A 16,889-nucleotide genomic window follows, 5' to 3' on the forward strand; every position below is an offset into this window, starting at 1 on the left:
TGGATTTGCTTCTTTGGGGGCTAAACTTATCCCCACATACAGATAATGACTTCTCAAAACCAAAATCACACTACTCTCCTTGCCAACTTGTCTGAAAAAGCAGACATTTTACAAGTCTCTAAATACTGTTCATTTGAGATTTCTTATCTTGTACCATGAAGACTGTAAATAACTGTAGCTCTTTGGGTAGGGAGGCAAAATTGTCTCTTCTGCCTGAGACTGCAATCTAGTAGGATTTTTTAATCTTTTCAATGTTGCGTTAACCCATGAGGCAATAGACTATTTGTTAACACTTGTTAAAATCAGTATGAAAGAGAATAGGTGGTGCAGTAGGCACTAATGAATGAATCCACACAAGAATCTTATTTATTTACTCTTTACATAAAACAACCATGTTAATTTATATCTAAAAGCCTTTTACTATGGGAACATGAGAAATGGGGAATAAAACTTACTTTGTATGAGAGAAATGTCCATCATGGGATTGCAACATACATACAGATCCAGATTCAAGCTATAGCCATGAGTACTTTCTTATGCAGAAACCTGACATGGGTCTATCTTAAAAGTGATTATCCCATATAAAAAGACTTTGATCTATGAATAAATCTTGTCTAGAATCTTGTCTTTCACCAAAGTTTTATGGCCTGAAAAGGTGATTTAAGGGAAAGGAAAATGAGGAGGGCTTCAAACTATGGCATTCATCCTGTCTGGAAAAATTGTAGGTAATTACAATTGCCATCAGATCAGTAGGTACAGCTTATTATATCATGAATAATTTTAATCAGGCTTCTATAGTGCTTTGGGAAGCTGATATTTCTTGTTCTTCTTGCTAACTGTAAAGTCATGGAAGAGTGTGACGTCTTCTAATTTTCTTCCTTATGAATCATCTGCTGTAGGTAATTTTTTAACATAGGTGAAAGTTTTTTTTAAGACACTGCAAATTTTGTTAATCTTGTGGCAGAAAAAAAAAAATATTTTTAACAGAACAACTGATCTTCCATCCTAAAATGAAAGATTACTTAGATTTTAAGAGTTAATCTTGGAGAGTATATTGTCTTTATTTCAGATTTCAATAACAAGAACTCTGGTTCCTGTTCCAAAGGAAATACAAGGGCAATCTTTTCTAAATGCTGAATGTTCTCCAAAACTTTCTTGAAGACTAGGGGAAATGCAGTAACTTGCTTTCTTTCAACATAGAGCAAGGGAAATTGAATTTAAATAGGCTGACCTGTAAACACATTTCTTCTCATTTTCTTCTCACAGAGGTCAGCTGGAATGGGAAATCTAGTCAGCGAGTCAAATGAAGGAAAAGACACTTCAAGTAGCGTATTTAAAGAATGTTTAATTGAGAAAATGGGAGACAATTAAGAGGCATTGCAGTGTCTTGGGCAGGATGCAGTAACTTAGATCTAATGTTTGATTTTGGAGTTTTTAATTTCTGACCCAAAACTTTTGAAATCATATTAATTGTGTACAAACTGCTGTCAGAATGAATTGCACAACACCAAAAAAAGAGAACAGACATTTCAGTTGCAGATGGCACAGACCTATGTTTAATTGCCTCCTTTCTTCTGGTGTTCTTTAAAATAGACTTTGTCAGCTTTTCAATTTTCCAAGCAAAGGGACTTCCTTTGTCCAAAAGTGATTGTCAAAGCATTTTCTATGAAACTGTGCTTTATTATCCCTCTTTAGTTGCATTCAAATTCCTCAAGTCATCTGGTTTCATGCAACCCTAATTAGTTATTCTTTATCCATACCTTTTAATTATAATCTTCAAATATATATGATTTTTATCATGTTCATTTTGCTACGCCCAGTCACCTTTTAGTCAAGATCTGTATATAGTTCAATCTTTTAATCGTTCTTGTCAGTCAGTCCCTCCTAATCTACTGCAGTTACTTTTCTCTGAACTCTCTCTATTTTGTCATTAACTTACTAACAACAGGGGCTGTGACTGAATGTTGTATACAAACCTGTAAGTGAACATCAACCCAACAGTTGCTAAAAGCTATTATTTAGTTTCTTGAAGTATGTATGGCTTGGATCTGATATACCCCTAGGGTTAAGCTATAATGGTCAGTAAATACTCAGTAGCATACAGACAGGTTTTTACATCAATTTCACACTTCTGGAAAATTTAACCTTTTTTTTTTCTCAGTGTTTCAATAGACACACAGATACAAATGCAAGAACTATGCACAGTTCAAGATGGCACAGCAACACACTTGACTGAATGCATGTACATCAGACAGCAGCAGCAGCCATAAAAACATTAATATTATTTAAGCTATTCACATTGCTTAATTCTAAGCACCTAAACTCAGATATCTGAGACAGTGACTCAGAGAAGCTAGTTTATATGCTTTGAATCATCCTGTGCAGCTGTCAGAAAACTAGGTAAGTCAACAGGCATACTCAATGAGACAGCCTGATTAGTCTTTCAGTGGAAAGTTCCTCTGTGATGCTTTCGGGCCCTGTGGTTTTCAGATAGTTCCTACAAGCATCAATCTCCTCTTCCTCTCTAGGTCCACTGATGTCTGTGATACAAAAAATTGAGGCAGGCCTTTGCTGTAACTCTTTATCTGCTTAGTGTAAGCTTTTGGAATATTTAAAGATTTCTGCATCAGCACTAACCCTTTGTTAGTCCTAGAGCAGTGATATGGAAATAAGTAAAAAGTGAAGAACTGATCTCTGAATTGCACAAAGTCAGAAATGCCAACAGCTGAAAAGCTGGAAGTGGCTTATGCTAGACTCACTGGTTTGAAAGAGAATTAAAATATGTTAGTCGATTGAAGTTTTTTAAGTATTGTAATTTATCTCTATGGCAGCAATGGCAATCTGCTTGCCTACAGGTTACTCTATATATAGTATACTTTATATTTTCTTAAAATTAGGGCAGCTGGGTAGTGAAGATGAAGGCTACCTTTCTGTTTCAACCTCCTTCCTATGCTCAGATCAGCTGGACCTTCTGAAGGGAGGAGAGATTGCACCTCCCCTGGATGCTGCCCATGTCTGGGAGAGCAGCTGGGATTGGCCAGGGATGCAATGACCAACAGAAGTCTGTGGCATCTGAAAGACAGCAGAGAAGGGTAGGGAGCATGCTTGAAAACAGGAATTAACCTACTGTCAAATCTCAGAGGTGAAAGAAAAAAGACGACTTTTCTTTGGACATGGGAAATATCATATGCAGCTCTTTCAACCCAGGCTGAACCTGAAAGTTTGTAGGGTAGAAAGCAGCATGAGAGGAAAATACCACCCTGCCAAGGGCACAGTAAGCAAGAAGATATTTATTGCCAGTGCTTTCATTTAAAGTCTTGTTCAGCAGCACTGAGTATTCACTTGTTAAAGAGTCTTTTCTTTCTGCTTTATTTTTGTTTTCTAACAAAGCATAAATTTATGCTGCTGGAGGCTTTAGTGGGTTCATTTTCAAACCAAAGAGTTTAAAGCCTGTGGCCTGCTTGAAGTCCTATCATGTTCCCTCAGGCAAAATTGCAATCAGTTTTCTTGGGCATAGCAATATCAAGGCATCTACACCTCAGCGGTGCCTTTTCTGAACAGTGCATGAATTTCATCAGCTGGAGGCTGAAGATCTCCTGAAGATCTCCAGCTTTTGCATGGCTGAAGGTGCATTCTTATCACAGCCACAAAGCATGAACTTAGATCAATTGAAACATGAATTATTTCTCATAAAACTAGCAATATGAGTAAGTTACACTAACTGCAGGATTATTATGTGCTGTGGTATTATTACAACTCACTATGCATCAGCACTCTGTCTTGCTTAATGTCAAAAATTACTATATTGTTCTCTGTGTGGGACTATCACTGGCAGTTGTCATCCTCTGCTCTGTCATCCATATAACTTTTGTATGTACTTCAGGTACTATGGAATTTTTGTTCCTAGTTTAACTACAGATACCTGAATTAGCAGTGGGTTTTACTGAAAGCACAAACAGTGCCTTCTGTTTATGCAAGGTGAGGCATTCTTCAAACTTCCAGTGAGCTGAGAAAATGGTCTTAACCAACAGTACACTCAGGTATGTTATGTCACCATGCACCTACTTGAAAGCAGTGGTACCAAATTGTGAAGAAATAATTAAAAAGTGAATTCGTCTTACGGTGAGCATGCTGATTGTGTGTTGAAGAAATATGTGACGTGCTAAACGGACTAAATGCAAAAGAAGAATTTTTTCTTTTCTTTAAAGTTTTCAACACTCAGCTGGTCCAGGCAGCAGCACTTCTAAGTCAAAGAGCAGTGAGGTAGCAGTTCTTGTCAGTCAGTGTGTATTGCCACAGTGAGGATCCTTGGTCTCTGTGGAAGAAAATCCAGAAATACATTACTAATGCTACCACTGGTTTGTGTACTGCTTTATCAGAGCTTTCTTCAAGATCTGTTACCTGCCAAGGCATTTAAAGCTGCTTCACAAAGAAAGTGCAATGGTTTAGCAGACAGCAGCAGAAGCTAACAATTAAAGACAAAGGGCAAATAAAAGATAACCTCTGGTTTTTGCTCAGAGACCTGCAGAATCATGACCTCATGGCATTAAGTTCCATCCTAACTCTGAATTTTGAAAACACCATTAAAAACTGGAGAGAAGCAGGGTTCTACCATGTGACCTCAAGAGCTACAGGTCATATAAGGTAATGACTGTACCAAAAAGCTGATCTAGGCTGTGGCTTCCAGAATTTTGATAAATTACTGGGAGTCCTTAAACACTAATACTAATGATTAGCAGTCATTAAGTGACCTTGGAGTTACCTGGTGATTCCAGCTGGTGCCAGGCAGAATCATAGCAACAGCATTTTGTTAAAGGCAGTATTCAAAAAAAAGTTAGATTTTCCTAAATACAATAATCTATAATTTACAAAATGAACCTAGTAAAGTCTAAGCAAATATGTTTTCAAAATACATCTAGCTTATATTTTATTTCTTCATTTTGTGCAGGTTATTATAAAATCAAGGTAGAGATTAAAAAGGCAAGTTAAATCCAAAACCTTGTATATGGTTTATAAAATACATTTATAAAGTTCTGGTACTTGCTTAAAGGTCACATAAACTTGAATTGGTTATAGAAGTTGAATATAGGCTTCTTTTATCAATGAGAGAATAACTTCCTTGTCAGGATGCCATAGACAGTTTTAGCACATAAAAAGATAGGATCTGTTGGTAGCGTTAAGGAATTTGGAATGCCAAAATGGTAAAATTAAAGATGTATTTTGTTAGAATTTAGAAAAATTTTACTCCTGGTATCTTTAAAAGATGATCACTGCTGTCTTAAGGTAGTATACAAATCCTGAGAGAGAGTTTGGGGCTGTGTGGAAAAGCTATAGCTGCTTGCTAACGAGGGTTTGTTACAGGACCGGCATCTGCTAAGTGACATCATTGATGCTGCTGGGCTGATGTCCATGTCACAAAAACAACCTTCCCAGCTCCTGTAATGATAATGTGGCAGAAGGCAGTGATGGATTGTTACGGACAATGGAGTACCTTCTCACGCAGAGATAATATCTCTAGCTCAGGAATACTATCAGCCAAGTTGTGCTGTACTCTGACCTGTGGACAGGTTTCAGAATCAATTCCTTTCCAGTCTAGTGCCTTCCTCAAGTCCTAAATCTGCTCCCTTTTTGTCAGTTTTTCAAAGTTTTATGGCAGTAGCTCCTAACCATGAGGTCATAGCCATAAAGTGGTCTTTGAAAACATCTTGTAACATTTTTCCATTGAAAAGCTGGTGTAATCTTTGATAGCATAAAAATGTGTGATTCTACCTGTTGTTTAAACATGTAGAACATTTTTGCTAAAGTAGGTGATGATTGAGGGGGACCATTTTCAACATAACATTCTAGAAAATTTACATATGATAAAGTACAAACATTTGGTTTCATCTATTTATGACACTGATACTGATTTTTTCTAAGTTTTACAACCTTATGACAATTTAGGGGATGAAAGGTAGAGCAAAAAATGTATTTACTTCAAGCTGCAAAGGATCCTGAGATGAAGCTTGCAATAATTCAAGGAAATAAGACTCACTGAAATAATTGGTTGATAAAATACTTCTAGATGATAAAGATTTCTGAAGATCTTTCTCCAAGACAATCTAGGACTCAGACATGATATGGAGTGCACATGAAAAATGGCTTTTATGTAATCTCCCTGGGGAGTAGAGCAATAATTTTTATTTGCTCCCATTCACCATCAATTTTGACCCAGTTTTTGTTTGAGATCTATGTGTATTGAATCCAAGAATGTGAAATGAAATTGTTGACACAAAGTCAATAATTTATTCATGTTCCCCCCAAATCACCAAGAACAGCGGGATTTTTTTATGATCCTTTCTTCCCAGAAATTACTTCATAAAGTCTATTTAGTTCAGGCCTTCTGGTCAGATATGATGAGCCCAATAACAAATTCTGGCAGACTTCACTTTGACTGTTCAAGGCTAACTGCCTCTTTGTCTCATCATTATCCTCTGATGGAGCATTATTGTGCTACCCATTATCCCAGGACAGCAAGGAGGGAACACTTTTTTGAATGTGCTGTTGATAAATTGACCCGTAAAGGAGAGAAGGTACTGAGAAACTTTTCTCTTAAATCATGTCTTTGACATGTCGCAGTCCTGATGCCATATGCTATGAGAATCAGATCTCAAGCTTTCTACCTATTGAAAATCACCACGTCTTGTTTATTTTATTGGATAAATGGATTTGCCTTTTTTGTATGTTTCTCATCAGACCATCTTAGATTTGTGAAGCTCCTCTGTTTATTTTGCAACCGGAGCTTGTGCTATGAACTTTAATCACTGAATAGAAAATGGGCAGTGTTCCCAGTTCCAGGAATTGCTAAAAGGAACTGATTCATTTGAAAAATCTTATTAGGCAACTAGGCCAGTGCTGCTGTGGGGTGCACCAGGCTTCTTATGAAGTACTATTCTTCCTTTCATCCATTGGTAATTCTCTACAAAGTTGTAGAAAACCTTTGTACTGTAGGAAATTGTTAATCTTACTGCTCCAGCCGAATAGTTCTTTCAGGAAAAGAAAATGCATTTCTTTACCAAATTTGATACTCATTGGGAGACAAGGGAGAGTCTGTTCACCTGAATGCAGGTTTGGGATTCTAGTAATTCCTGAACTCTAGTTCCTGTGCTAAGACTTTTCCTCTGTTATGAAAGAGGTTATTTGGCTTTTTTGACTCACCATCTCCTCTGTAATTAGTGTATGGGCAGAACCTGAAGTTTTATCTATAATATATGTTTCATAGGGAATTGTTGAAAAGATACTACAAATCTGTGATTTCTGTGGATTATTTTTACTAACTTGGTTTCTTCAGGCTGATGTGGAAGACAGCAAGCTGGGCAAGGCCCTTCTATAGCATTTTATGAGTGGAAAAAAACAGAAGTGTGTTCTATAAAGCTCAGAATTGTGCAAGAGTTGATGTACAGTCCTTAGTTCATTTGCTATATTGATATTAGTATCTACTTTGTAGAGCAAATACTCAACATGCACTTGCTTAAATAGTTTTCAAATAAAAATTAATCTGGATTTTTTTTTATAATGCACAGCAACATCAAATTAACTTAAAACAAACCTCTGTTCTTCAGTGTGGGCTTTTATGTCTGTTGTTGAGCGAGTGAAAAAAGGACATGCAGATAAGTAGAGTCAGACAAAAGAAGAAAGAAGAATGAAAAATTCAGGAATGAAAAATTAATGTAAGAAGGAAAAATTATTGCTACAATACTATTATTTACTAAGCACCTCACATCTAGCATTAAAGGGGTTTAAATAGTGAGGTGGGGGGTGGGGATTCTTTTATTCAATAAAAAATGGAGACCACTGGGAAATGCACAGAACTTAACTGTGTGCATAACCTTTGCAGGAAGTTGTTATTCTGTGTTGTTTTATGTATAAGGATATCAGTCAAGTGCAAGGGTTTGCCTGACAGCATCACTGCTGGCTCCCCTTTACAGAAGACCGGGAAAGCAGGTTAGCAGGAAGCAGCCTTTGGCCTGACTCTGAAGCAATGCTTGGATGTGTGCTTTGAACTGAAGCAAAACACTTCATCTGCTCTATCACTGCTCTCCTCATGATACACTTAATTGAAAGAGAGTATTCTTCAGGCAATAGATGAGGATGATTAAAAACTTAAGCAAAAATGGGACACTGAGTCATGGCAAAAAGCCTTTTACTGTCTGTCTGGTAAAGTATCATGAGCATATTCCCTCTTACAGAGCAAGACATAAGATGATTCAATTATTCATATTGAAAAAATAATTTCTTCTCGAAGAGTTAAATGAACTAGGCCATTGTTGTCCATGCAGTTTTTCCATTAACTGATTTTAAAGCTTGTTGTGCAGTTTTCAGTTTTCTTAGATGATTAAGAGCAGCTGAAGGATCAATTATTGGAAATGTAATGTCAAAAAGTTTGCTACTTCCTGAACCATTGAGCACTGCTTCGTTGATGAAACAATAATTTGTTTTCCTTGAACCTCATAAGCTCTTTTTCCTTTCTTTTTTTTTTTTTTTTTTTTTTTAATTTAGAAGCTCTTTGTTTCTTACCTTAACTTTTCCATAAAACTTGGGCTCTATTGCCTTTTTTTACTTAATATTAAGGGGTCGTTTGCTGTTCTACCTTGCTCTAAGTTCAAGACTTGTAATTACCTTTTGAGAGTTACAAACTGGAAAGACCTGCAGCAAGTGTAGCTGAGATATCAGTTTGCTTCTTTCAGGATCTATATGCTGTTGATGGAAAGTTTCTGAGAAATAGTCACATAATTATTTTTTATTTATTAATTAATAAATAATTTTTTTGTGAAATGTTTAAATGTTTGAATAAGGTACTTTTAAACACCCCTCATTCTGAACAACTTTCTATCTTTTGCTGTGGAGATTATAGGGCTAATGCTAAAATGAAAAAGAACCTTTATTGTAGTTTCTTTTTATTCTATGTAAAGATTTTATTTGACTGGGATATAAGGTGAAATGATACTATAAAATACAGTAATATGCCACCACCCCAGTTTGGTTTTTTTAAAGCCCCACTATCCAGGAGGCCTGCTGTCCTGATGTCACCGTTCACCCATGACATGTTTTTAATGCAACAGGGAAGAACATGCTTATGTTGAGAAATGCTGGAAAGATGTCCGAGTGGGGGATTTTGTACAGCTTCAGTGTAACGAGACCATCCCAGCTGATATCCTACTGCTCTACTCCTCTGACCAGAATGGGATCTGTCACTTGGAAACTGCCAACCTCGACGGGGAGACCAACCTTAAACAACGACACGTCGTGATGGGTTTCTCCAGCCAGGTAAGTCTGCTGAAAATGCAGCTGGTGCAGTGCACGATGGTCTGGGCCCATTTGCACACCAGCTCCAGCCATGAACTGCACCAGTTCTGGTGGTCTGGCTGTGCTGATGCAGCTATGAAAGCGTTTTGCTGTTGGAGCTAATGCCCTGTGCGGAAAGCAGCAGTTTGTCCTAGAAGATTTTTGTTTTTCTGGCACAGGGTTGGCTTTATAAAAAGGAGTATTAGCTCAGAGAGTAGTTGTTTGCAGAAAACTGCATCAGCAGATGCTTAAGCAGCAACACTTGAGTACCATCATTTGGGATAGCAGCAAGTCCTTCCTATGTGTCAGCCATCTGTACCCTCCAGGTTGTCACAGCACAGAGCACGTCCCACAGCACAGCCACTACTACCGAATGAATTATTTCTGCATGGAAATGGGAAGAGAGGTCATGGCCCCCCTTCCAAAGCGGCCATGGGCTTCCTTATGGATTTTGCTTCTCTGTTACAGCTCATGTACCATTGCTCATTCGCTAGGCAGGCAGGTGTATGGCAGTTCAACTAGGAACTGCTCTGAGGCACACTAGGTTGTGATGAAATAATGGAACCTTTTATAGGATAAAATAAGCAATTGAAAAGGAAGTCAAGGTATATTAAATAAAAGCGATATGTTTGACATCAGTTTGATTGTTAGCAGAGATTCAGTTTGAGTGCTTAGAATCGCCGTATTTTTTTCCATAGGTCATTATCATTTCCTTTTTACAAACACTTTACTGGTATTTTCTCTTGACTCATGTTTGATAAACCTGAAGTAAAGAAAATATGACTTAGGGAGAGTTGTACTTGTTACATATCTTTTCAGGTTTTCAAATAACACAGAACAAATTTAAGGAGTTGTACCATGTAAAAGAGAAGTATTTTGTTTTATTGGAATCACTCCAGTAGACAGAAAATCCAAAAACATTGTAGGCAATTCTAGGAATTTTGTCCATTTATTTAGCTGTTAGTAATAGTGCCATTAGGAAGATCTATTGGTGGGTGGGACACAGCTTCCAGTGAGCAACCAGTTTTATTAAAGTACACCATTTCCATGACAAGTTGTGGTCAGGTACTGTACTACAGTATTACTTGCACAATTAAGGGTTTTCTCAGGTAAAGTATACATTTTCCAGTTCTTTCCAACGATGATTAGGGAGAGGTATTTTTCCTGAAAAAATGAAAATTTTTAAGATTTAGAGATTTAGCAAAAAAAACAATAAACTATCTACTTAAATAGAAAAATTAAAATGCTGCGTTTGTGTCACGTAGTTTACACATTAGGTTTTGTAATTTTGCTTTTAGAGGAAAACAGAGTCCTCAACTTTCATACAAAAGGCAAATTTTGCCTCCGTCATTTATAATATGAGGAAGTCTTTCTCTAAATCAGAAAATCCCTGCATGCCAAGTTATGCTTCAGACTGACTATTCATGGGGGTTTTTTTTATTTAGATTTTGAGTTATTTAGATAAACTGTATGCCCAGAAGTGTTTATACTTACAAAATCTTGTTACATTGGCAGAGTGGAATGCAGTTCTGACCATGGTGATAGCCAGTGCTCAGGAAGTTCAGGGTTTAATATTCAACTATATTACCCTGTTTCTTTAACGTATTGGTGTAAACAGTACGTTGGATAAAAAAAAAAAAAAAAAACAACAGTGCACTAAATATTATATGTGCAGTTTTAGTGTGCCAAGTCCTTCCTTGTTCTTTGAGGTTTGTTTAGTCATGTGATTTATGTGCTACGTAAAACTTACTCAGATTTAATTATGTCTATAAAGTGTGACTCTTTAAGGAGGGAGGAAGTACGTATGAACTGTGGTTAGTTCTTTGGTTTAGGATATGCTTTGGAATATTGAATTCCTGTAAAAGGCTGAGAGGAAGGATTATTATTTTCTTCCTCATGCCATTTTCTAACTTGAATTTTCAAATGTAAAATTCTTGTCATCAAAACAAAAAATTTTGAGAGAACAATCATCCTTCTCTATCACTTTCTAGCTAGAAGCCTATACGTTTTCTTCATTAGTAATGAGCCCTCCAGGTGCCTTTTGCATCTTCCTGCTTTCCTGTTGTACAAATATTATATTTCTAGCACAACCAAATATGTGCTGATTTCCCTGTTGAGTTCACCGAGTTGAACAAGATTCAGCAGAGATGAACAATATCTCTTAAAAGAAATTCTAAAAATATTCAGCCACATGGGTCAGAAGGTATAACAAAATACCTTTATATTCATCAAGCTTCTATATCTCCTCCAACCTTTTTTTTTTAGATCAGATTCTCTACTTGGTTGTACTTAAATATTTTATATATATTTCCTAAGAAAAGAATATATGTATTGCTCAGGAAAAAAAAAGAACAGGAGAGAGAAAATAATGTAAAAATTAAAGCACAGCGAAGAAAAAATTGTGACTCCAGGACTGGCAGTGTAAGGAAGTCCTCTTGCACTCTGGCAAAGTTTTTGTGAATTCCAGTGAAGGATTCCCAGGATTTGCAGTTTCTGAAGGAGTCTAATCTCTGGAAGTCTCTCTTGCTGTAGAAAAAGGTAGGGAAGCCCAGCAGCAGACTTGATTTCCAGTTTTTCTAATGGGAGGAGTTTGGATTAAAGTGAGTTTCAGTTCTTTTAAATATTTTATAGCGCAGCAATAATGATTCTCTTTCACATTCCTCACATCCTATTTTTATTACATTTTCTGAATCTAACATCAAAGTTTTATGTATTTTTTTCAGTTAAGAAAAAAACACCACTTATGGCAGTCAAGTACTCTCATGCTGTGTACTTTCCGAACTGCTTCACGCAGTCCAACACCCAGGCCTGTTTCCCTGAACACAGGGGAAATCAAGCAAAATTGTGTGTCTCAGTTCAGCTCCAAGCGCTTTTTGAGTGAGCACTTATCCTGGAAATCTCTGTCTTTTTTTGTCTCTCCCAGAAGCTTGGACTGATTCTACTGCTTTCCCTCCTTTAGTTTGGTTTGTTTGTTTCTTTGTTCATTTGAGGGGTGGGCTTTGGGGTTTTTTTGCTATTAGTCTTGCTTTTAGTCTTATTTGAATGTTTATTCAAATGTGTGGGCTCTTATGATTATACCATCCTGGCCACTAACCTAACTCTTCTAACATATTTTAAAATCCTAATAAATCCTGAAATTATTTTCATTTGAGCTTGCTTTTGGTTGAAGGCTGGTTTTCTTTCATAAATAATTTGATCTATTTGTTAGATTCACTTTAAATGAAGACAGATGTTTTCACTAATTGGCATCTGTGATGCCTTGTCCAATACACAGCATTTTCTTCATTTAATTTAACTAGTTGTTAATCCAAGAGAGGAAAATCTCAAATCTTTACTTAGCCCCTCTGAAGCTTTGCTTCAGCCTGAATGAGCTTAATTCCCTTTGCCTTTCCTTGTAGGGCAAGTGCTCCAGCCCCCAACTATCCTGGTGGACTATATTTAGCTGCTCTTAGTGTATAACATTTCAACTACTCATTGGATTTGACACTCATTCTCAGTATGTTTCCTCTTGCAGAATACCTTGTTTGAACCCGAATTTTTCCAAAACACCATCATCTGTGAAATGCCTAATAATGATCTCAATAAATTCAAAGGGTACATGTAAGTATTTGTTATCTATAAATGCATTTTGTATCTGAACATTAGTATTTCTCTCAGAGGAACTGGATGGAAAGAACCTATTCTGCAGAAATTGATGGATGTCACTATTATCTATTCCTGGATTCAGAAGTCAATATGAAATATAGACTGGAATCTGTGTTTCAAGGCAAGACAGAACCAAGGCTTGACATTGAATTTGCAGTTGTTTCATAGAAACTGTTCTCACAAGGCTTCAGCTCTTTTCAGAATTCAGACACAAGCTCATTTAGGTTTGACCTGGTTAGTCTAGGCTAGATTTTAAATCTAAATCCTTCCTAATGTTAAAGATACTCAGCTGCATGCCTCTAGTTTCTTCATCTTTATGGCCATTGGGAAAAGCTATCCAGGATCTAACAAACAAGTCAGATTTTCTTCTTACAGCTAGAAAAAGCAAGCAAGCAAGAAGATGTAAACCTGTGTATGCAAGGAAGGTGTAAACCTGTGTATGTGAGGAAAAAGCCATATCCTGTGTTCCTTCTGTTCTTTCTTCAATAAATAATTCTGGCAGAGGTCTAACAGGGAAATCTGTACTAGAAAATTCAGCAGATTTAAGAGCCTTCCCTGGCTATAAGGCCAACTTGTATGGCATGGCTCATGTCATAATAGTCTCTTGCCCTCCAGTACAGGGCAGCTGTTTCCCAGGACGCTCTTCAGGGCAGTCATTGGTCCCTGCTGACTCCCACATCACACCAGAGAATTGTCTGAAATACCGACTGCCCCATACCAACTGCATGCCCCACGTTATGCAAACAATTTAACTGTATGTCTCTGCTAGCATTCCTATCCATGCCCTGGCTTTGTTAAATTTACTAATATCTAAGCTAGGAGTTAATGTCTCTGCAAGAATGCAGTGAGTGTTGCACCTGGAGTAGCTACAAATGGCCAGATCCTCTGACAGGAGTAAACCAGAGGGTTCTCACCCATTAGCACTGACTGTGCTTAATCTGGTTTTGAGAATTTATGCCCTGTAAGAATGATGTCTCTAATAGCAATGTCGTTTCCTCTCTATTCTGATATCTTAAAAGGGAGAAAGAGGTCAAGTTTGTATTGATCGCTGGCTGTGGTTGATGGCTTTGAGGACCACTGGGTATAATCTAAATTGAAGCAATCCTTCCAATTAGCCTGCTGTAATATGGCACAAAAGCACTGAGATTATAGAAATGTAGGTGATATGTCCCAAGAAAACACGTACAAATACACACCCTTAGGACCCAGGACTGTCTTCAAAATCTTCAACTCTCTATTGAAAGTCTGTAACAGAAATCTCTTGGAAAATTCCTATTATCTCACCTGCATGGTGGAATATGGAATTATCTGCTTTTTTCTCCCTGCTTCAGGGGTGGATGAAAGAATTTACTAGTGAAAATTGCTTACTAACAGTTAGAAGACTTTCTGTCTTTGTTTGAGCTATTTTGTAAACACAAATTGCTTGGACCAGGTTACATTTTTCTCCAAGAACCCTTAATAAATTATTTAGGCTCTACTGCCTTGCTATAAAATGGTAGAAGTACTCTCTCTGCTAAAGATTATAACAAACTTAGTGACATTTATCTGACATGCCTGACCATAGCAAATTCTACTTAAGGGGATGCAAGAAGGCTTCTAGTAAATGTGTTCACCGAGGCTGAATCTAGATTCCCAGAAAAACAGGTTCCTTGGATCATTTTTTACAATTCTAGCAGCTATAGGTTGTTGGCATCTAAACTTTTAACTTGCCTAGTTTGATGTCATGTAATAATGTGCAGTTTCACTTTGATACAGGACTGTACTTAGCCCTAAGGTAGCACCTAACCTTGCCTTCCATTTAAGTGCTGCTGCAGTGTACTAGTAAATGCAATGCCGAATATGGAATAGAAAGTAGCAAAAGATTCTAGAAAAAAAATATTTTCTGATGCTGATATTTACATGACAAAACCAGATGGAGTGACCGAAGTGAAAAATCTCAGCTTTGGTAAAGATGTCAGAAGGAACCTTCCAGAGTGTTTAATAAAAAATGTGAGCAAAAGTAGTTTTGTGCTTTCATTTTCAGAGGTGAGTAACACATTGCCTGCCTGATGGAGCACTGACCTGACAATTTCCATTAATTTCTCATCAATCTGTTCTGCTAGCAGAAAGCTCTGGTGTGTGACAGGACATCTTCAGCCAGAATGAAAAGTCCTCCATCCAATGTGGGAGCGAGGAACAAAGCCTCAGCCTAGAGACTGTTCAAGCAAGCTGAGGTTCACAAAGATGAGAAACCCTTTGGTGGCTGAGAAAGAGAGACAGAGGCTCTTAGTGCGTGAAGACATTTTAATCTGAACCTCTAATAGCAGATAAACCCTGCCCAGCTTTCTAAAATAATTTCATCTGAATAAAGCCACATCCTGGCGTCATTTATAAGATACTGAATCTGCCAGATAAGGTACCAGATGAAAGCCAGACTTGCTTCATATTGACATCATGGTGCACACACCATGTAAGACATCTTTAAAAGAGATATCTGGACTTCTCTGCAACTTCTTCCTAGAGTCTTTATTAAAGCTGAGTGAATTACAAGCAAAACAGGGCCTTCACAGTTCCTTGATTTCAACTTGAAACAATCATGCACACAAGAATTTTCTATAATACTATATTAGAACAGAAAAAGGCATTGCTTTATTTGATTTTCTTTCTTTTAGGGAGCAGCCAAATCATGAGCGGATTGGTTTTAACATTGAAAGCCTCTTGCTTCGTGGATGTACAATCAGAAATACTGAGGCTGCAATAGGAATTGTTATATATGCAGGTAAGATGTACTTTCTACCTAGGTAAACATAGAATTTCCCTGTAAATATCCTTAAGTAAATATAGTCTAATATTACATCACAATTTGACATTTTGTTTTAAGAACTGGTAGTGCATGGGAAAATGACATAACTTTTTAAAGTAAAGGTATTACTCATCCATCTCCAAAGCCAGCAAGTCCTGCACTGGGTATCTGACAAGTGACAGTATCTTTGTGTATGTCAGATATCTTGCTGTCTTCACAATATCTTGCAAAAATATCCAGACAAGTGAAGAACTGCTAAGGTGAGTTTAACTCTCAGCTTTGCTGCTCTGATTATAATACTAATTCTATCTGGCATAAAATCTACACGGCTGCCCTAAAGGAGGTCTCCATGGCTCCTCAGGGTAGAAACTGATGCAGGTGAAGATCTGCTTGGAAAAAAAAAAAAATCGTCAAAAAGCCAAGCTGTGCCAGGGCCAGCACACAGGAGGCAGCGAGAACGGCAGCTGGAGGTGACAGAGGCGGCGGCAGCAGCACAGGTTTGTGCTGACATAGACATAGTGTGTCCATGCAGCCGTGGATTTCATGCAGTAGAGACATTAACCAAGTAAGACAGTGTCAGGGCCCAGATCAAATGCAGCAGTGCCAGGTTCAGCAGTAGGTCAGTTCATCTTTTTCTCAGCATCTTTCACCTTTGGAGTGTTACCCCTGCTTTAATCAGTGAGCATGATCTATCACTGGCTTTGCCAGCTGTGCCCTCTTCTGCTTCAGACAGAGTATATCAGTTGCCCTCTTTATTTATAGATTAAATAAAAGTCAATTTAAACACAACTATTAAACAATTAATCCCATTATTGGTTATTTTTATTTTTCCAGTGGAATCATATCACCCATTTTATGTCAGGTATATATTATATATAATATTATATATTAGCAGAAAGGGGTTCAAGGCTGAGCCACCTAAGAGAAAATAGAAGTCACCATCTTTTCAAGAGTCATTGACCTTAGACTGATCTCCACAATCCAGACTATTCTATCTGGCAACTGACCTTTTATTTCACTATTGCAGAAGGGGACTCCAAATGACTATAGCTCTCCTGTTTCCAAAGTAGCCTTCACCATGTGGGATTTTCATTGCCTGTCTCTTTGAATACCACATGTAAGGACAGTGCCTGCCAGA

At 37.4% G+C, this 16,889-nt stretch overlaps 1 protein-coding gene across 1 annotated transcript in view; it reads left to right on the plus strand.

The window, feature by feature from the left end:
• ATP10B (ATPase phospholipid transporting 10B (putative)) overlaps window positions 1-16,889 on the plus strand; it is a 49,964-nt gene that overhangs the window by 1,439 nt on the left and 31,636 nt on the right. Inside the window, exons 2-4 of the mRNA XM_074915708.1 lie at window positions 9,102-9,306; window positions 12,839-12,924; window positions 15,621-15,727. Coding sequence (XP_074771809.1) covers window positions 9,102-9,306; window positions 12,839-12,924; window positions 15,621-15,727 — 398 coding nt within the window. The remainder of the gene's footprint in view (window positions 1-9,101; window positions 9,307-12,838; window positions 12,925-15,620; window positions 15,728-16,889) is intronic.

Source organism: Athene noctua, chromosome 12, assembly GCF_965140245.1.
Source record: "Athene noctua chromosome 12, bAthNoc1.hap1.1, whole genome shotgun sequence".
Classification (NCBI taxonomy): Eukaryota; Metazoa; Chordata; class Aves; order Strigiformes; family Strigidae; genus Athene; species Athene noctua.